This window comes from Salmo salar, chromosome ssa25 (genome assembly GCF_905237065.1).
Source record: "Salmo salar chromosome ssa25, Ssal_v3.1, whole genome shotgun sequence".
NCBI lineage: Eukaryota > Metazoa > Chordata > Actinopteri > Salmoniformes > Salmonidae > Salmo > Salmo salar.
This window is the reverse complement of record NC_059466.1, coordinates 39,653,925-39,669,221: the sequence shown is the minus strand read 5'-3', so window position 1 is coordinate 39,669,221 and position 15,297 is coordinate 39,653,925. Positions and strand designations below refer to the sequence as shown.

Sequence of the window (15,297 nt, the reverse complement as noted above, 5' to 3'; positions counted from 1 at the left end):
ACAAATGATCTTAGCTTTATGTGTATTGTATCCAAGCAATTGGAAAAAGTGTTACAGTTTAGAAAAATGTGCATTTTGATCATTGGTTGTGAGTTTTGTGTCTAGAGTTTTGAAAAATGACATCAAGGTTCTGAAATTAGTGCCAAAGGGATTGTAAAAAACTGTAATTGTATCTCACACTATACTTTCCATTAACCTGGTCACTCATCTTTACTATCCTGTCTGTCTTTGACTCCCTATGATCGTCTCAGTAACTGAGTTACATCTGGTTCCTTCAGCCATCCCTATGGGGAAAATTAATGGGGCAAGAATAGGCTTTTGGGATAAAGTCCGAAAATAAGATCTGAGGTTAACACAGTCTTAGGAGATCTTATACGTTTTGTTCTATGAGATAATATCAGTCAGGCAACATGACCTTTACGAATTATGAAGCCTTTGTGTTTTTTTTTAAATGACATAAATGCATCCAAATTCTCAAAAAGTGACGTTAGCTGATGAAGATTATCCCATAGAACAGAACGTGTCAGATGTCCTAAGCCTGTGTTTACCACAGAACTTATTGTCAGCGTTTATCCAAAAACGGCATTCATTTCCCCATAGGCTTTGTCCAACGAACCAAGGCGGAGTTAGTGCCTGCTATTTCTCTCTATTGAGGTTTTGTGACTTGTGTGGCGTCTATCCCTGGTGTCCGGACACTTAGAGAAGTAGCTACAGTAGAATGTCTGCATGAGGAAAGGCAGCGTTTGCTGACACATTGGTGGTTTTACCTTTTAATAAATCATGGGCATCTGCACAAGAGTGTTAGTCAGTTTGACCAGTTTGGGCCTATCCCATTGAGATGTGTGTTTTCCTTATTCTAGAGAAAAGGATTGTCTCTCCATAGCTTTATTCACCCCAAACATCAGGGCCAGAAGGTCATTCTCTCTGAATAATCACACAGTAATACCGTGCCACTCTGTTCTTACAGGAAGTCACACTCTGTCTGGAATGGTCAATCTATGGATGCAATTTGTTTAAAAGTAAATGTATTATGATGTATGGCAGGGTATTTCTTTAACACAGACTCAGGAGAATCAGCAGCATAGGACACTGATCAAGTCCTCCATTCATGAGTCAAATGACCCTCCTGCTGTCAGACAAGGTGTGAACACCTTCATATCCATCTTCACATACACAGGAGCTCTATACAAATCCTCCCTCTGAGGGAACGCTTAAGCCATAAAATACAAGGTGATTAGAAATCCAGACTAACAATAGTATGGTTTGTTTCTCAGCAGAGGCTAAATTAGCAATAGGACAACACTGCTCTCTAGTGGTTAGGATATGAATAGATCAGTGTTTTTTTTTTCATTTACTCCACATTTTAAAGTTTGGATTTGAGTCATTTTATTAAAAAAATGGGGCATGTCTTTTTATTTGTTTCTTTGGACAGATTTACATAACAAATGATGGCATACAGACCAAGCAGGCATATAATGAAGTTGACATATCTGACTTTGAAATAAATTATACAGGACCACAAGGAGATGAAATAGAAAGGATAGAAATACATGTTTAAAGTTGACTGTGTTAAGCCTTCTCTCTATGTTTGGCATTATGTCTGTACTTTGGTTCAACTGACCTTGAAATAGCAAGATGGGCCAACACAGCACAAGGTCTCACACACAACGATCTCACACACAACGATCTCACACACAACGATCTCACACACAACGATCTCACACACAACGATCTCACACACAACGATCTCACACACAAATATCTCACACACAACGATCTCACACACAACGATCTCACACACAACGATCTCACACACAACGATCTCACACACAACGATCTCACACACAACGATCTCACACACAACGATCTCACACACAACGATCTCACACACAAATATCTCACACACAAATATCTCACACACAACGATCTCACACACAACGATCTCACACACAACGATCTCACACACAACGATCTCACACACAACGATCTCACAGACAAAGATCTCACAGACAAAGCTCTCAGAGACAAAGATCTCACAGACAAAATTCACACGCACATCGTAAGAACACATAAAGATCACAAAAAAATTAAATACAACTCCTTAGCAGGTTTTGTGTTGCAAAAGTAATTATGATATTACACTAACATTACATTTGTATTACATACAGTATTACAAATAGCTGAAGTAAAATGAACCCTTACAATGTACTAACATTATCAAGTTTAAAGTGGAAATCTGCAGTTCAAGTTAAATGAAGTGGTCACCCCGCCACCCTTGAGAAATGTAACCACTCTCAAATGTATAGACAGAGCTAGGGATGCAAGGATTGACCATCCATATCCAAAATGATAGTTTTAACCATTTGACCAGTGTTTTTTACATTTACCTTATTTACAAACATTGGAGTAAAACAAGCTTATATTTCAGGTTCTGATGGAGTAACACAGTTGAACTAAGCTCTCATGAGGCGTGCTGTATTACAACCGGCCGTGATTGGGAGTCCCATAGGGCGGCACACAATTGGCCCAGCGTCGTCCTGGTTTGGCCGGGGTAGGCCGTCATTGTAAATAAGAATTTGTTCTTAACTGACTTGCCTCGTTAAAGGTTAAATTAAAAAAATTCTCTCTTTTGTGGTTGAGAATTTTTCTGCATAGCAGGAAATGCAAATGTCTATTGAAGGTTTAAAAAGGCTTCTAACGTTTGTAATTTCCACTTCATAATTGATTTGCCCTAACGAAAAATGTATCAACCCATACAATTTTTTTTTTCATTAATTATAATCCACATAATAATTCACATTTACGGTTATTTTTCTGCTATAGCAAACTGGCTCAAATTAATATCCTACAACTTAATCTATAACTAATGTCATTCAAAAACAGTGTTGTTTGTGTTTATAAATACAATTTAACCAGGCATCCTTTCCTCCAAAGTAGGGCTATCATCCCTCTCTTTTCCAACAGATGGAGGATAGTTTTCCAGCCCTGGTTAGGTAGAGAAGGGGCTGAGTGAAGCTCCCAAAAACAGTAAACATGAAAGTGATAGGAACCACGACACACAACGCTGTCACTGAACCATCAGGGAGACAACGTACCAGAACACCTCCGATGATGGAAGGAGTGTAATTCACCAGCAGAGTCAGCAGAATGATCTGAACTGTACGGGATGCTCTTCTCTTCATCAAGTTCCCTCCCTCTTCTTTCTCCCCCTGTCTCTCCTTCCCTCCATCCCCCGGACCGGACTTTCCCAGCACCCTCAGGATGGAAACACAGCAGAAGAAGTCGATGGCCAGAGTGATTGAGAAAACGCCGGCGTTGACTATCACGCCGCCTATTAAGCCGATCACAACACAGAATACGAGAGACAGCAGCCAAGCCAGAGTCACACACACCACCCTGTACCTCAGAGGCCTGTACTTCAGGAAGAGCATCGGGTGGACCACCGCCAGGTAGCGCTCCACACATATAAAGCACTGGAGCAGAGGACGGCCGGCGCTGACCAAGCCGAACGTGTAGCCGCTGAATTGGAAGATGGTCTGGCTTTTGATGAAGAGGGTGTTGAAGACGGTCAGTGGTGAAATAAGGCAGTAGAGGAGCTCCATGATGGCCAGGTTGAGGGCGAAGATCTCCTTGATGACCTGGACCAGAGGGCCGCCCGCGACCAGCCACAGGTACCAGCTGTTGGTGACCAGACCCAGGAGGCAGTTGAACACCTCAACTCCCAGGTAGAACGGCAGACCGGTGGGCCACTCCCAACAGTCGTACCACTGAGACATGGTTGTGTGGTTCATAATGCCGGGATGGTAAAAGTTGACGTCTGGAGGGTCCATCGATGCACCTTCTAGTTTCACTCTGTCTCGGGTGAGTCAGTCGATCTGGTTAGCTGCAGTAAGTCCTTATCTGATAAGAACATCCATCTAGAGCACTGTCTAGATGTGAAGAGTGGTGCTCTGAGAGTACACAGAGTACACACTACAGACCAAAACAGACCATACCACAGACAGTCATTAGACACATTTGACTAGATGGTATTTTCAATGAGGCACACCTGTAGATTCAAATAGCCATTGTAATCATTAGATGTGTCTACGTTTACCCAGTGCTTTTGGCATGGTGGGGACAGTCTGGGTTTGAATATTCTCTAATGATGATCTTCTTAGCCAAATCAAATGCACAGCTGCCACTAAAGAGAGAAAGGCAGTAGCTAATATTACAAAATGTGGATATTGGTTTAGAGAACAGTGATTAGACCTGTCTGTGTCACATCCAAAACATACATTTTCTTGCCATGTTAAATGCGGAAGACTGCATTTCAATTGAAGGCATTCAGTTATACAACTGACTAGGTATCCCCCTTTCCCTTTCCAAATACTTTGCGATAAATTCATGGCTCTTGATTGAATGAGTAAAAGCCCGAAAAAACACTGAAGAAGAGAGTATGTTTGGATCATAAAATCAGGCTTTGTTATGTGAACGTTCAAGTAATTAACATAACAATTACACTTTCATTTTGAATAAATTGTATCCAAAAAACACATTCACAAAAAATATTTTATTCATTTATTGGTGTTTTAACCTGCGTATGTAGTAATTTACATTATTTATCAAACAATCTACTACAATGAACACAAATATAAATGCAACATGTAAAGTGTTGGTCCCATGGTTCATGAGCTGAAATAAAAGATCCCAGAAATGTTCCATATGCACAAAAAGCTTATTTCTCTCATATTTTGTGCACAAATGTGTTTACATCCCTGTTAGTGAGCATTTCTACTTTGCCAAGATAATCCATCCACCTGGGTATATCAAGAAGCTGATTAAACAACATGATCATTACACAGGTGCACCTTGTGCTGGGGACAATAAAAGGCCACTCTAAAATGTTTTTTCACACAACACAGATTTTTTGAGGGAGCAGGCAATTGGCATGCTGACTGCAGGAAAGTCAACCAGAGCTGTTGCCAGATAGTTGAATGCTAATTTCTCTACCATAAACCACCTCCAACGTCGTTTAACAGGATTTGGCAGTACGTCCAACCGGCCTCACAACCAGCCACCCGGACAGCTGATGAAACTGTGGGTTTGCACAACAAAATAAACCGTCTCAGGGAAGCTCATCTGTGTGCTCGTCGTACTCACCAGGGTCTTGACCTGACTGCACTTCGGCGTCGTAACTGACTTCAGTGGGCAAATGCTCACCTTCAATAACCACTGGCACGCTGGAGAAGTGTGCTCTTCATGGATGAATCCCGGTTTCAACTGTACCAGGCAGATGACAGACCGTGTGTATGGCGTTGTGTGAGTGAGTGGTTTGCTGATGTCAACGTTGTGAACAGAGAGCCCCACTGCCACCATGGGACAATGGTAATGGTGGTCACACCAGATACTGACCGGGTTTCTGATCCATGCCCCTACCTTTTTTTTTAAGGTATCTGTGACCAACAGATGCATGTCTGTATTCCCAGTCATGTGAAGTCCATAGATTAGGGCCTAATGAATTTATTTAAACTGACTGATTTCCTCATATGAACTGTAACTCAGTGAAATCATAGAAATTGTTGCATGCTGAGTTTATATTTTTGTTCAGTGTGTTTACAAAGCAAACAAGTACTTTACTCAAACATTTTAACCAGAGCCATACAGTATATTCATATATTCTAAATATATGGCTCTTATATTAACCATTAATTCACTCTAACACACATTCTTCTCAGCAGGCGCTAAGATATCAGATTGACTGGTTTGACCAAAAATAAGGACTAAACTGACAGTGCAGTGTCAAGAAGGCTGAATATCAAAATCTCATTAAAATCACACAGTGAAATGCCCCGATCATTAATATGAATCACTTTATGATGATCTAATCTCCACTTCTATGGCGTATTTCTAACTCTTCACGCAGCTTCTATCACGGTGAGGCATTCACATTTCCTCTCAAAATGTGTTAATAATTGAAAAATGAATGCACATGTTTTCCATTTATAAAAGTGGTAACAACATCTATACATGAGCAGCATATAAAGTGACTTGTTCGCCCTTCATTTATGTTAAAGGACACCTCAACACACTCAGTAGCTGCCTTCTAAACACCATTTGACTAAAGATACCAATACAAAGAGAAAGAACTCCAAAACAAAACACTCTTCCTGATCCCTTATCATCGTCATTTCCTACTCGCTGCTACGGCAACATCTGACATGTGACTGCAGACAGCCTGCATAAGCAAATCACCAACATCCGCTGCCGCGGTTCAACCAACCAATCCTGTGTCTCCCAGTACTGTATGTGTCAGGTGAAGAGCATGTAGTGATGGGGAATTTAGAACTTGGTTGCGTCTCAAATGGTGCCCTATTCCTTATAGAGGCTCTGGTGAAAAGTAGTGCACTAATATGGGGGTATAGGGTGTCATTTACAAATAAAAATCGATCATGAACTCCACTTTAGGTGGAACTCCTTCAAACACTGGCAGTGACTGAAACATGTCAATGTAACCAGTCAAATCAGTGACACCACAGAGTTCAATCTATTGGTGGATGATTGACAGAACGCAGAGATTTTCAACACATTCTGGAAGTTACAGAGCAGGGTTGGGGTCAATTATTTGTAAATTCAGTCAATTCAGAAAGTGAACTGAAATTCCAATTCAAATGTATCTCAATGCTTCTCTATGAGAGGAATGTGGAATTTGAATTTCAGTTGACTTCCTGAATTAAAGGAATGGAAATGGAATTGGCCCCAAACCTGTTGCAGAGTTTCGGAAGCCTCCCCCCTATCGTCACGGCAACACCAATCAGTGATACTGCATCTGTACGGACCGGCCAATGAGGAGGAAGAGGAGTCCGGCCAGCAGGCAGAAGGAGATGCCGACGGGGGCGAAGAAGAAGGACAGGCCGTAGTGGATGGTGAGGTCGAAGGTGGGGCACAAAGAGGAGCGCTGGTGGTCCACGTAGAACTGCACCACATCCATCAACTCCACCCACAGCACAGACATCCACACCACACCCAGCAGGAACAGAGCTGAGGGAAGGGAGGGGAGGGGGAGAGAGAGATAGGCAAGGTTGAAGAGGTGTGTGTGTGTGTGTGTGTGTGTGTGTGTGTGTGTGTGTGTGTATGTGTGTGTGTGTGTGTGTGTGTGAGAGAGAGAGAGAGATGATGGGAGAGTGAAAGGTAGTCGGAGAGGAGGTGATAGGGAGAAAAAAACACAGAGAGAGATAGATAGACTGGCTGCAGCAGGTATTTGTATTAGGGATGGTATTCATGAGCTTTTCATCTTCGTACATCCGTTCAACAGAGGGAAACTGTTTAGCTCAATTCTATCCTATGTTGTGTATCCTGAAATGTATGATGTTATCGGCCAATGACTCACCGGACATCAGGAAGAGGCCGCCCCCAACCTTATATAGACGGTGACTGGCAAATGGGGCAGCACAGATGATAAAAAACCCGCCCATTATGACGGCAGCCACACCAATTAGCATGAAGATACTCCAGAAGCCTCTGTAGACTGGATGAGACGAATGTCAATCATTGTTAGAACCATGAGTAACAGAATGATAGGCTGACTTTAATTTGAATACACCAACACAAGAACATGTGGACACTCACAATCTCATACTAGGCTACATATATTATATGTCAATTACATATAATACACACACACACACACACACACACAGATAAGCACTTACTGATTGCAGAGTCATATGCAGTGGCATTGTGAGTTTGTTGAGACACTGGAAAGGGGAAGAGGTAGGCGTGTGTGCAAACTTTGGCATGTGGCTGATTGGCTAGTGAGAGACAAACAAACACATTGTTACATATATATATATACAGCTGAAGTTGGAAGTTTACATACACTCACAGGCTGACCACACCGCTCGCGTCATTTGCGCGTTGCAAAATAAATATTCAATTATTGCACCCACACTGCTCGTGTGCGCCAACGAGCATCTGCGTTGCCAACGGCTAAAATAGAAATCAGTTCTATTTCTGACGCAGATTGTGCTGCAAGTCCTGCCTCTCCCATCTCCTCATTGGTTTATAGAAGCAGGTACCCACGTGCCATCTCCTCATTGGTTTGGGTTCCGTGTTAGGTTGGACTCATTAAAACCATTAAAACTCGTTTTTCAACCACTCCACAAATTTCTTCTTAACAAACTATAGTTTTGGCAAGTCGGTTACATCTACTTTCTGCATGACAAAAGTCATTTTCCCAAAAATTGTTTACAGCCAGATTATTTAACTTATTATTCACTGTATCACAATTCCAGTGGGTCAGAAGTTTACATACACTAAGTTGACTGTGCCTTTAAACAGCTTGGAAAATTCCATAAAATTATATCATGGTTTTAGAAGCTTCTGATAGGCTAATTTACATCATTTGAGTCAATTGGAGGTGTACCTGTGGATGTATTTCAAGGCCTACCTTCAAACTCAGTGCCTCTTTGCTTGACATCATGGAAAAATCAAAAGAAATCAGCCAAAATTGTAGACCTCCACATGTCTGGTTCATCCTTGGGAGCAATTTCCAAATGCCTGAAGGTACCACGTTCATCTGTACAAACAATAGTACGCAAGTATAAACACCATGGGACCACGCAGCCGTCATACCGCTCAAGAAGGAGACGGGTTCTGTCCCATAGAGATGAACGTACTTTGGTGCGAAAAGTGCAAATCAATCCCAGAACAACAGCAAAGGACCTTGTGAAGATGCTGGAGGAAACCGGTACAAAAGTATCTATATCCACAGTAAAACAAGTCCTATATCAACATAACCTGAAAGGCCGCTCAGCAAGGAAGAAGCCACTGCTCCAAAACAGCCATAAAAAAGCCAGACTACGGTTTGCAGCTGCACATTATGGACAAAGATCGTACTTTTTGTAGAAATGTCCTCTGGTCTGATGAAACAAAAATAGAACTGTTTGGCCATAATGACCATCGATATGTTTGGAGGAAAAAGGGAGAGGCTTGCAAGCCAAGGAACACCATCCCAACCATGAAACACGGGGGTGGCAGCATCATGTTGTGGGGGTGCTTTGCTGCAGGAGGGACTGGTGCACTTCACAAAATAGATGGCATCATGAGGGAGGAACATTATGTTGATATATTGAAGCAACATCTCAAGACATCAGTCAGGAAGTTAAAGCTTGGTTGCAAATGGGTCTTCCAAATGGACAATGACCCCAAGCATACTTCCAAAGTTGTGGCAAAATGGATTAAGGACAAGCAAAGTTAAGGTATTGGAGTGGCCATCACAAGCCCTGACCTCAATCTTACAGAAAATGTGTGAGCAGAACTGAAAAAGCATGTGCGAGCAAGGAGCCCTACAAACCTGACTCAGTTACACCAGCTCTGTCAGGAGGAATGGGCCAAAATTCACCCAACTTGTAGGAAGCTTGTGGAAAGCTACCCAAAACGTTTGACCCAAGTTTAAATTGTTTAAGGCAATGCTACCAAATACTAATTGAGTGTATGTAAACTTCTGACTCACTGGGAATGTGATGAACGAAATTAAAGCTGAAATAAATCATTCTCTCTACTATTATTCTGACATTTCACATCATGAAAATAAAGTGGTGATCCTAACTGACCTAAAACAGGGAATTAAATTTACTAGGATTAAATGTCAGGAATTGTGAAAAACTGAGGTTAAATGTATTTGGCTAAGGTGTATGTAAACTTAGTCCCCTCTTCACTGTTGACGTTGAGACTGGTGTTTTGCAGGTACTATTTAATGAAGCTTCCGGTTGAGGACTTGTGAGGCGTCTGTTTCTCAAACTAGACACTCCAATGTACTTGTCCTCTTGCTCAGTTGTGCACCAGGGCCTCCAACTCCTCTTTCTATTCTGGTTACAGCCAGATTGTGCTGTCTTGTGAAGGGAGTAGTACACATCGTTGTACGAGATCTTCAGTTTCTTGGCAATTTCTTGCATGGAATTGCCTACATTTCTCAGAACAATAATAGACTGACGAGTTTCAGAAGAAAGTTATTTGTTTCTGCCCATTTTCAGCCTGTAATCGAACCCACTACCTACATGTACAAATTATCTAGACTAACCTGTACCCCTGCACATTGATTCGGTACCGGTACCTCCTGTATATAGCCTCATTATTGTTATTTCATTGTGTTACTTTTGTTATTCTATTTTTTTACTTTAGTTTATTTAGTAAATATTTAACTCTATTTTCTTAAAACTGCATGGTTGGTTAAGGGCTTGTAAGTAAGCAGTTCACTGTAAGGTCTACACCTGTTGTATTCTGCACATTTGACAAATAAAACATTTGATTGATTGATTCAACCAGTTTTTGCCCTGTGGTTTGTGACACTGGCATTATCATCCGCTCCTCATCAAGGGCCCTTATATTACAAAGACAGCATGTACTAGTGAAATCTATACAGAGAACAAGCTGGCATAGTCTTACAGTTTTATCAAATGCATAAAAATGTGATAATTGCATTAAATGTTGTTCATTTCCACTCTCTCTTTTTTCAATTTCTTCTAACTCTTTCTCTTCTCTCGCTCTCCTCTGCCTTGTGGAATTCAGTAGACCCTCTCCAGCTCGTTCAAAAGGTTTGAGGGTGTTTGGGACAATGACCCTCCCTGGAAGTTCCATATTAGAGACTGTCAACAAATCTCATCAGATGACAACAGAACTGAATGACAGCGCATGCAGCCTTTCCATTGAGTCACATGACCCAAGAATAATATCACATGATATGGGTCTCATACCACTTCAAGGCATCAAGAAGTCACATTCGATAAATGAGTGGGTCTCATGTCTCCACCCTAACATTTGGAGTCGTTGTCCCAAAGGCAGGAAGGCAGGTGACAAGCTTAGGTCCAAAATAAACCCATAGAAACGCATTGGGCATATTTTGGACAGATCTCGCTTCGTCTCTTCCTCTCTGCTGTCATGAACTGTTTGCATTGTTTCCTTCTGGCCCTGTACTGGCCAACATGTCAATTAAAGAAAGTAATAGCATTGAAAGACCCCAGTGTTCTACTTTATACAAGTAGTGAATAAGCGCAGTGCAATATTATCTGACTTACTGATCCAGAACTTCAAGAGGGTGTGGTCATCCAGGTTTCCCCCGAAGGAGCACCTCCAAAAGAAGCCCTCATGGTAGAAGGTGGTGTCTGGACGACGCTGGGGGGAAGATAATGATAGTAACACATTAGTAGAACACTCCATCATAAAGCCTTCATGTTATAGTTATAACAATGACATAATAACACATCATAAACTTCTTGTTCTATCTTCTTCTTCACATTCTACCTGTTATTTTCTTAGAAAATACCTAGTGAATCAGCTAATGACTTCTCAGCCCCATGCCAGCTGGTTCAGGTGAATGTTGTCAGAGTATAAGGTGCTACTACTAAAGCTGGTGACTCTAAGGTCAAGGGTCACACTGAGGGAGCACCCTTAACTTCCTGTGGGGTTGTGAGAAGTTTGTTGAGTCAGCATGGAGAGTCCCCTCTACTCACTAAACAGCTGCTCTCATTCCCCCTTTTTCTCCTATTCCCCCTTTCTCTCCTATTCCCACTTTCTCTTCTATTCCCCTTTCTCTCCTATTTCCCCTTTCTCTCCTATTCCCCTTTCTCTCATATTTCCCTTTCTCTCCTATTTCCCCTTTCTCTCCTATTCCCCCTTTCTCTCCTATTCCCCTTTCTCTCCTATTCCCCCTTTCTCTCCTATTCCCCCTTTCTCTCCTATTCCCCTTTCTCTCCTATTCCCCCTTTCTCTCCTATTCCCTCTTTCTCTCCTATTCCCCCTTTCTCTCCTATTCCCCCTTTCTCTCCTATTCCCCTTTCTCTCCTATTCCCCCTTTCTCTCCTATTCCCCCTTTCTCTCCTATTCCCCCTTCTCTCCTATTCCCCCTTTCTCTCCTATTCCCCCTTTCTCTCCTATTCCCCCTTTCTCTCCTATTCCCCTTCTCTCCTATTCCCCCTTCTCTCCTATTCCCCCTTTCTCTCCTATTCCCCTTTTTCTCCTATTCCCCCTTTCTCTCCTATTCCCCCTTCTCTCCTATTCCCCCTTTCTCTCCTATTTCCCTTTTTGCTCCTATTCCCCTTTCTCTCCTATTCCCCGTTCTCTCCTATTCCCCCTTTCTCTCCTATTCCCCCTTTCTCTCCTATTCCCCCTTTCTCTCCTATTCCCCCTTCTCTCCTATTCCCCCTTCTCTCCTATTCCCCCTTTTTCTCCTATTCCCCCTTTCTCTCCTATTCCCCCTTCTCTCCTATTCCCCCTTTCTCTCCTATTCCCCCTTTTTCTCCTATTCCCCCTTTCTCTCCTATTCCCCCTTCTCTCCTATTCCCCCTTTCTCTCCTATTTCCCTTTTTGCTCCTATTCCCCTTTCTCTCCTATTCCCCGTTCTCTCCTATTCCCTGTTCTCTCCTATTCCCCCGTTCTCTCCTATTCTCCCTTTCTCTCCTATTCTCCCTTTCTCTCCTGTTCTCCTGTCCTACTATAGACTATACCTCTCTCTGTTTTGACCTTTACCCTTCAGAAAAAAAACTCCTTCTCATGCTTCTCTCTCTCTCTCATTAGGACACTGATGAAAAATGATCTCTGTGTAGTAGTGTGCATGGTATATTATATAAAGTGCATGTGGTTTGATAATGTAGATATCATGCTGACATTCCTGTGTCATTGCTTATCGTGATGACCTGTATCTGCTATAGTGGGTGATATCATTGGGGGGTTGTAAATACTGATGTTTGTATTTCTATTATTTGCGAATCCAATATGTCTCAATCGCTGGATGGTTGAAGAGCAACGGCATTAAAAAGTGTCTGATTACACTAGCAGCCCCTACAGTAGGTAGGCATATATACCAGAGCCCTACACAGTTCAAAGGTCAAGTCTTACTGAAAGAGTTATTGGACCATCCACCCATGAGAAACTACCACCAAAATAAACTGATTAATGGAAATGTGCCCAGGGTTGGAGGGTTTTTCATCAGAAACACTTTTAGGGTTGGCACTAAGGTGAGGACCTTAATCTCCAATAGCCAATGTAAAGGACGATGGACTCTATTCCAGTCCTAACCACAGTATTGAGAGATGTTGAAGCAACATTACACCACACTGACCATACTATGATCTAAAGCAAGGTTTCTTCATTCTCTTCCTGGGGACAAACAGGGGTGAACATTTTGATTGGTGTCAGGTGTGTTGGAGGACACACTGTGTTAGACCTTGACACCCCGACACCACTTCCTCTAAGAAGACTTCAACCAGAATAGGAACAACTCGCCTTGCCCTCCATGGTCTCACCTCAGTCCCTGACCAGCTGAGCCTCCCAGATCAACCCTAACCCTTAACCCTCAATTCAGCAAATACAAAACAAGACAATAGTTTTATCCAATGTTACCCCCAATATTACACCAATGGCTACGTTCCTCAGCTCCTTTGTCTTTCATGACCACATATATGAAGAGACAGGAGGACCAGGATAAGGACCATCCAAGAGAGGCCACACCTTGCCTTGCCTCGCCTCGCCCTGCCTCGCCCCGCCCCGCCCTGCCCCGCCCCGCCTTGCCCCGCCTCGCCCCACCTCGCCCCGCCCGCTTCGCCCCGCCTCGCCCCGCCCCACCTCGCCTCGCCTCGCCCCGGCTCGCCCCGCCTCACGACACCCCGCCCCGCCCCGCCCCGCCCCTGCCTGTTTCCACCTGAATCCCTATAACACCAGCAAGTATATACTTTGCCATTATTTCATGACTACAACACAGGTAATTAGTGGGCTATTGTAAATACGTGTCACATCCTGACCAGCAGAGGGTGTAATTGTGTTAGTCTTGGTCAGGATGTGGCAGGGGGTTTGTGTTTGTTAAATGTTGTGTGGGTGATTGGACTCCCAATTGAAGGCAGGTGTGTTGAGTTGCCTTTGATTGGGAGTCCTATATAGGAGTGTGTTTTTTCTTTGGGGTTGTGGGTAGTTGTCCTTGCACTGCGTTGTATGTGCCTGCAAGACTGTTGCTGTCGTCTTTATTGTTTTTGTCCAGTGGATACTTTACTCCTTTTTTTAAAAATAAAAAAACATGAGTATCCACATACCTGCTGCGCCTTGGTCTTCTCTCCACTACGAATCTTGTGACAATACGAAGTAAAATTTGACTACAATATTTTAAGCATGAAAACCACACCAGACCTCCATGTTCAAATAAAATCTAAACGTATTTTTCACATGCTTGGTAAACAACAGGTGTAGACTAACAGTGAAATGTTTGCTTACAGTCTCTTCCAAACAATGCAGTGAGGAAAAAATCTAAATAATAGAAACATTTAAAAATAATAGCACAGGGAATAAATACACAATGAGTAACTATAACTTGGCTATATACACAGTTTACCGGTACCGAGCCAATGTGTAGGGGAACAAGGTCATTGCGGTAGATATGTACATATAGGTAGGGATAAAGTGTTCCTTACCTCTATGGCGGAGGCCCAAGGTCCCATAGTTCCGTTTGTTTCTTTGTCACATGTCTCCGAAGCCAGGAGCCAGTAATCCGTCCCGAAGGAGAGGAGGACAAACATGGCCGCCAGAGCCCCAAACAGCCCCGCGAAGAACAGAGCCACACTCAGCTTCATGGTGCTGTACTGGCCAGACACACTGTCACTGTATGGAGACCAATCAACTAGCCCTGTGTGTGTTTTCCTCTGAGAAATCAATCACTGTATTTTCATCTAGTCGGTGTGTGTGTGTCTATGCTGGGTCTATTCCTAGTGTTGCAATATTTTCCAAGCTACGATTCTTCTTCCACGGTAGAATGCCACTTTGCTGTGTATTGTCCAACAGTGGTCTTATCCTGGCTCCTCTCTTCTCTGTTTGTGGGCTGCTGAGGACAGGAATGGGCTGGGCTGGGTTGGACAAGACAGTCGGGAAACTGACAGTGCCGTGGATCCCTCCCCCTGTGCTATTTTGGGGGTCTGATTGAAGGTGCCTGCTGCACACACTCTCCCCACTGTCACAGGAGTGGTCTGGGGTGAGGTAGGGGTGGGGGGTTCAGGCACAGAAATATCTACCAGCAACTGGCCACCCCCTTCATGCACAAGAAAATCTGTGAGGGAGGGGGTGCAGGAGTAAGGCATTCCTGCGTCCTGCAAGTTTGAACTCAACACACACACACTCAGAACTCCAAACCACCACCCCATTTTGGGACCAACACACTCAGAACTCCAAGCCACCAGCCCATGGTGGAACCAACACACTCAGAACTCCAAACCACCACCCCATGGTGGGACCAACACACTCAGAACTCCAAGCCACCAGCCCATGGTGGGACCAACACAC

General features: G+C 43.2%; 1 protein-coding gene across 2 annotated transcripts; it reads right to left on the bottom strand.

The window, feature by feature from the left end:
* Window positions 1-5,557: 5,557 nt before the first annotated feature.
* Window positions 5,558-14,875, bottom strand: LOC106586776 (transmembrane protein 182). 2 transcript variants are annotated; one of them, XM_014174389.2, is made up of 6 exons: window positions 14,436-14,875; window positions 14,061-14,093; window positions 11,055-11,151; window positions 7,692-7,790; window positions 7,370-7,507; window positions 5,558-7,020 (listed from the first exon to the last, which is right to left on the bottom strand). In XM_014174389.2, the coding sequence occupies exons 1-6, from the start codon at window positions 14,592-14,594 to the stop codon at window positions 6,794-6,796; spliced, it is 753 nt and encodes a 250-aa protein (XP_014029864.1). In that variant the 5' UTR covers window positions 14,595-14,875; the 3' UTR covers window positions 5,558-6,793. The 2 variants fall into 2 exon arrangements, with proteins under 2 accessions (XP_014029864.1, XP_014029865.1); XM_014174390.2 differs by lacking the exon at window positions 14,061-14,093 and having other exon boundaries at window positions 14,436-14,874.
* Between the last annotated feature and the right edge of the window lie 422 nt (window positions 14,876-15,297).